This window comes from Neltuma alba, unplaced genomic scaffold, assembly GCF_004799145.2.
Source record: "Neltuma alba isolate B1F8T4 unplaced genomic scaffold, ASM479914v2 tig00006732_pilon, whole genome shotgun sequence".
Classification (NCBI taxonomy): domain Eukaryota; kingdom Viridiplantae; phylum Streptophyta; class Magnoliopsida; order Fabales; family Fabaceae; genus Neltuma; species Neltuma alba.
In genome coordinates this window covers 1-6,901 of record NW_021634562.1, presented here as the reverse complement: position 1 = coordinate 6,901, position 6,901 = coordinate 1, and the positions used below count along the sequence as shown (strand labels likewise).

Here is a 6,901-nt window from a genome sequence, read left to right as displayed (position 1 = left end):
TTTCACTTTTTGTGTTGGAGAGAATCTCAAGTAAATTCAGTCTATTGAGGGAAAATAATTCAAACAGAGCATCAACAAATATAAAAGTCTGCCTGAGATACTCACACGTTATGTATACTTTGTTTGATATTTTTTTTAATAGACTGAATTTACTTAAGAATTCTTCTTTTCGCGGTTTCCTGCATATTTTCTTTTGTTATTTAGCTGGTTAATGTACTTAAGAATTTTTTTTCCCCCCCCAGCTTCCTGCGTATCTAGTTTCTTTTGTGTTTTAGATCGTTAATGTAAGAAACCTGACTTCTTTTTATCTATGCCTGGTTTTTAACTCTGCACGTTAGAGAAGATAAATGCTGATAAACCACAACTGACATGACACCAAAAGCACACTGTTAAAAACTACATAAGGCCGCAAAGCTACATTAAAATACCCAAAAAAAAAGGCTAAACTACACCTCAGTCGATCACGTTAGCCTTCAGCTTATTCCAAAACTTTAGCAACATAAGCTATGCACTAATATGGATATATATCACTCTATATCCGATGCCTACATTATAATCTCATATATAGTTATTGTGACCAAAACAGGACTTTTATTGCCTGATACGATAAGGGCGGTACTCAGTAGTACTGTCTCATACCCAAAGAGCTCCTGCTCTTTTGAGCATTGGGATCAAGGAGCGGTTAAGGTGAAGGCTCATGACTTCATTGGCTCCTCCCACGAGCTCGCCACTTATGAACACAGCTGGCACCGATGGGCTGCACCCAAGGTTCACAAGGGCTTGCTCAATTTCCTTCCCTCGAGCCATCTCATCAAGCTCATGAACCATTGGGTTCACCCCAAAGTCACTGAAGAGGGTCTTGATGGTGTGACACATGCAGCAGGAGCTCTTGCTGAAGATCACCACAGGCCTCTCTGATGCCAACTTTGTCACCCTGTCCATTTCTGACTTACAGTACTAAACACAAGATGCTCTAAGAAATTTTCAAATGTAGCCTAACCAGAAGAATATATCGCCAAATGGGTTCAATGCAGATCTTGAAGTAGGAATTGGTGTGGGATGAGATGAGGAGGAGGGAAGCTCTTCAGGTATATATAGTGGTGTTTGGGAGAGGATCGGATAGGCATGGCTGAGCAAGCTAATTGGCAAAGAAAATGATATGGGGTGGTGGGGTAAAGAAGGAATGTTCGATTAGATAATATATTTGCCTGTTTCTAAATTTCTCTTTTTATCATTTATTTGAAAGTGATTGATCAACAAGTTCCTTCACAACAACGAATCTAATGTGCATACGGAAACACCAGGGCGTCCTTGGTACGGCTGAGTTATTTTTATATGCATATCCCTTCTTAGTGGTTACTTTTTTTTTGCTGTTTGAAGAATGGGAAAAATCGGAGAAAACAGAGGCCTCAAGACGAAGTTCTAGTAAGAGTTGGCTCCATCATGAACAAAATAGAACTTCTACTTTGTGAACTGAGCCAAGTCTCTTATTAGCAAATACTTTTGCTACTGCATTTGATTTTTCATTTTCTGCTTTAGCCAAGGCCATGACTTTTGGATCATATAAAATACTTTATCAGACAAAAGAGATGAGACCTAAATGAGACTTACTTAAATGTGTCATATTTCTCATCAACTTGTATTTAACACTCAAGTGATTTTACAGTGTTAATAACTTGTTTCCAAGCTTGGAGATGATTGAAAGCCCTGTTTGACGAGAAAATTTTGGATAGGAATGAGTTGGTTGATAATGAACCCATTTAGCTAAATTTATTTCATTATGGTAATTTTTTGAGAGGTTATATATGAATATGTGGTGATTATATGCGTACCATTTTTTCTTTAAAAAAGAAGAAGAAGAAGAAGAAATAAAAAAGAAAAGAAATTCTATGTTGGGAGTTTCTGGCTTTTCTACCTTTAACAGAAGCATCTGCTACGGTGGAAGAAAAGTTGGATTTATCCAATTGGGACCTCTATCAAAGATTCGCATCCAATTCCAGAAAGAGAAATGTGATTAAAAGCTTTTTGGTACGTATGTTAACTGAACAGTACATTTATTATCTGCTGAAATACATTTTTTATTTATTTAGTATTATCAAGCTACTCGTATAGCCTCATTTATAGTGAGATAAGACTTGTCATTACGATGTTGAAAATACTATTAACCTGTCATTGACTTGCTAAAAATACGATTGGCTGTACTGTTGAGTACAGTAGCAAATACCAGTAGTTATTTTCTTTATTGGCCAATGGAATTTTAGAGTTATTTGTAGACCTGTTGATGATATGCACAAATCACACGAAAAAGAAGGCGATGATCTTGTTGGTGATCAAATTGATGAGAAAGATCCAATTAATGGGATATGGTAAAGAACCAAATAAGATTTACATATCATCATCAGGAACAGTCCGGAAAAAAAAAATGCAGTGAACAAAATCAAAAAAGCTAGTTGCCTTTAATTAAAATTTCTTTCCGACCTGTGTATAGTTGTGTGGCTGCTGTCATTAGGGAATCTTGGGTTTTGCAATACTATGAGCACTTTTATATTCTCTTGTGTGCGTGGTGCTGTAAGGTTGTTTACTTTCACATGGCGCCACGTTTGATGATAGCAACTTGACCTGCAGAAACGAGAACATCAGAGGAAGAAGAGAAGAAGAAGTTGCAAAAGTAAGTGTGTGTGTGTGTGTGTGTGCTATTTCTATTGTTGTAGGGTTCCTTCAAACAGTACGTTTTAAGGTATTAGTGTCCCACAATCAAACGGCTCTATGCTGAAGCTAAGGGCCACTTATGTTGCATCCTCACGTATGATTCCACAACCATATCCATATGTATCAAGTCACACACAGATATACATACATACATACACGCACGCGCGCGCACACACACACACACACACACATATATATATATATCAGCATTTGGCATTTTCATGCAAATGCATATGTACGACGCATATATCAAATTCATTAAGTTGATGGGTTGACGTAAATCATGAGTTAAGTATGTCGAGCTGAGAAATTGACATATTTATAACTCAGTAAAATCAAGGGAAAATATATACATAGGGGTAAAAGCATGGCCTTGTAAACTTCTCAGATCCTCAGTGTTAAAGTTTGTTAGGAAGTTTAGTTTTAGTCATAGATGTAAAACTTTAATGCATTTTATTTCTTATATTTTTTTAAACTAATTATTTAACTTATTAACTAATATATAATCTAATAATGTTATGTAGGAGTATTTTGGGGGAATTATATCACATTTATTAGAATTAAATAATTTATTTAGCTGATATAATTTATTTAAATTAGTAGGGTGGCTCTCATATTGCAGGAGTATGATAAAATTCACTGCAGTAAAAACAGTGTTTTCCCCCATAGCCCTAATATATGTGGGAGAAGAGACCTTCAATTCGTTGAGAAAGCTCGCGGTATTTTCCCACACAAAGTAAAAAGGCTTGAAAAGGAAGGGATAAATTGAAATTTTGTATTAAATTATATGACTCAAATTGCAGTTTTGCCCATTCTCTCTTAGTACGTAATCTGACATGAAACTTCTCACGGGTCAAGTCTCCATGAGAAATTAAATTCTCTCAGAATATCATCCAAGAGATTTTTTTTTTATGCATGTAATATCTGTAAGAAATTTTTTTGAGAAAATGATAGAAAAATAATTATTGAATTTAAAAATGATAAATCGGTGATTTTGACATATTTTAACTTTTCAACATCATTATAAGGGTAATCAGAATTATTATAAGAATAGTTATCATGACCTTCTTTTTTTTTTTTTGAAAATTCAACGATTTTTCAAGTTTTTTTGAAGGTAAAACCTGTGAGAAATTCTATCTGTTAAAAGCTTTACTGAATAAAAATACTCTTTTAATCCTAAATATAAGACTCATTTTGTAATATTTATATTAAAATAAGTCTTATACTTAAAACAAGAGGAGTGCTATTTTGTTGCATTTCTCATAGATTTCTCGCAGAATATATATACGTGTGTCCCTCATAAGATGGTTCTCACAGGTTCTCTCAGAATATATATATATACACACACACTATATATATATATAAGCTCTCTCTCTTTCTGTTCTTTTTGAGTGAACTTGTAAGCTTTCTTTTTGTTTTCTTACTGGCTTGATATCAAACACATTTTAAAAACAACAGCCACCCTCACAATCCAATTAAAACCAATGCAAACGTTATAATTAATAATGTGTGTGACCACCAAGCACTTGGATCAATTGGTAGAAGTTATTCCAAGTTAACAAAAAGTCACAGGTTCGAGTCTTTAGGAATGTAACAGTATAGGTGGTAGGGTCGCCGCCTATGTAGGCCTTACCATGACCTGATCTAAATTAGTCTGTTTATAATTCCTTGAAAGGTTGGTTAGGATATTAGGTGCATGTGAAAAAAAGAAAATGTGTGTGTGTGGTGGCATATATTTATATATAATGATGTGTGTGTAGAAGGACATCATCCACACACACCCACACAACACACACAAAAGAAAGATGGGGGGCGAAGGAATGTGAACTTTATAAGCTGGAAAATGCGAAGAGAATGCGATGACGGTTCTTGGCATCGCACACAGTACACATTAGGGTTTCACTGGTTGGTGAAGTTGATGAAGTACTCACAACTGTACAATTTACTTATTTTAAAGCGCAGAAAATTGTTCTTTTTTTAAAAGAAAATATTTTTAAACAGAGAAAAGGGGAAAAGGCCAAAGGTGCCTCAAGTTGAATTTATTTATTTATGATATGCAGTAGCATCATGACATGATGTTTTGTTTGGGTATTGGCTTTTGAAGATACGAGGGACAGATAGAATATATATGGCTTAGCCTCTCAATCAATATGCAGAGAACCCCAAAAGAAAGCACCCACCGCCTGTAAAGGAAAATTCTCCTAAAGTTTTTCTCTCTTCACAGAATTTTATTTCAAAAAAAAAAAATATTAATCAATTTGTCAGTTTTTATAGTTTTTTTTAACCAGATTTTTAATCAAGTTCCTTTTTTTCTTTCCCCTTCTGTTATTGAGTCCTTACAGTTTCCTCATTACAGGCATTAGTTCCTAATCATTTGTTAATTAAGGATATAATGTTGATGCTGAATAAGTAACATATATAAGTTATTACAAATAAAAAAAGATTTTCTATAAAAAATTATGGAATAAATTGATTTATTATCAACATAATCTGCATATGGTTTATTTGATTTTATTTGAATTTATATGGCAAAGTTAATCCAGGAGTAAATTTGCTGGGTGACAGCCATATGCATCACTAGTCACTAACCTCATTTTCTCACAAATTAACAAATTATAAGAATACAAACAGATAGCCATATATAATTAAAAAAACCGTAAGGACTTAATTAAAAAAAAGACACACAAGAACTTAATTAAAAAATCAAGTAAAATTACAGAGACTTGCATATTACTTTTATCTTTAATTTATACATTAAAATGTATTGACTTGAAATTGTGATGATAATTATTAAAAGCTTGATTCTTTAATTCTTTTATTATATGCAGTGTGAATGAAAGAAAGAAATGAATAAATATATTCCTCCAAAGATTATCTTAAGGAGATTGGTTAAATGATTCCCAAACGCATTATTATATTTATTGTTATCCTCGTTCTGGAGCATATGGCATCTATATATCTTGTCCTTTGAAACAACATAATCTCAATAACCGACCTTGTTATTAATCCACACGCATTTAACACATGCACTTATCAGTCTGTATATGTATAGTTACTTAATTCTATAAAGGTTTGTGTGCTCCAAATCTTAATTTCATTTTCGATTTTGACATTCTTGGATGATCCATCAAAATCTCAAATAACTGCTCATTGCCCCAAAAAAAAAACTCTAGATTTATATATCTTGTATTTTTACTTGATTGCATTTGATTCTAATCTTTTTGAATAGCTAAGTTGCAAACTGTAATTAGTATGATTTATTTTGAATGCGAAGTTGTTTAGTTTGTATCTATACTAATAGATCAAATTTTTATGGGTTTGATTTTTAGCATTCGATAATTTATAATTAATATTGAACAGTTTTCTCCGAAAAATATTTATATTTTTTCCTCTCAAAACAAAGGGATTCAAAAAATAATAAGCCAAAATAATTATGAAGAAATACTACGTGGGATGATATATAAATTATGTATGCTTGTATTTGCAAACCAAAGATATATCCAAAAGAATACCCGGGTAGCTTGTGCATAGCATTAGGCAGTAGCATCTACAGGTTATAAGTGGTTGTAAGGATAGGTCCTTTGGCTTTTTATGCCTTTGTTTCCGAATTAGAAGGGAAAATACTGGCAGTTTGATCAGATTATAACGGGATCAACCCACTGGAAAGTACTCACAGTACTAACTTATACTCTGATATTTAATATAAGAATTAGTTGGGAGTTGGGAGTTGAAATTAGTCATAAATATAATATTTCAATTTATTTTGTCTCTTATTTTTTCCTACAATATCCTTATTGATTGTAAAAAGTTTTTACTAAGCAATAATTTCAGCCATCCAATCCACATAATTAAAGAGAATACACTACCTCCGGTCTTAATTATAAGAGCTAGTTGATTAATTTGAGGAGATTAAAAAAATAAGTTAACTTAGTTATTATAATGAATAAGTGTTGTCTTTCATAAAATATTCTTACTAATCAAGTACACTGTTAGAACTATTATTGTTAGAAAGACTTTTTTGAAAAAAAAAGTATAAATATGAGAGACAAATTGTGGATTGGAGTCTTATATTTAAGACCAAAATAAAATTCAATAAGGTTTTATATTAAGGACCGGAGGTAGTATAATTTAGGAAGGTCAACACACGTTTATAACAAATAACAAATTTAACTAATTTCCTTAATATCTTCAA

General features: G+C 32.6%; 1 protein-coding gene across 1 annotated transcript; it reads right to left on the bottom strand.

Moving 5' to 3' along the window:
• Positions 1–389: 389 nt before the first annotated feature.
• On the bottom strand, positions 390–1,047 carry LOC114750997 (monothiol glutaredoxin-S2-like). The gene has a single exon (XM_028939649.1). It carries the CDS (start codon positions 940–942, stop codon positions 634–636), a length of 309 nt encoding a protein of 102 aa, XP_028795482.1. The 5' UTR covers positions 943–1,047; the 3' UTR covers positions 390–633.
• Positions 1,048–6,901: the final 5,854 nt, after the last annotated feature.

Coding starts and splice junctions, on each gene's coding strand:
- LOC114750997 (XM_028939649.1), bottom strand. CDS start 942: ATGGACAGGGTGACAAAGTTGGCATCAGAGAGGCCTGTGGTGATCTTC.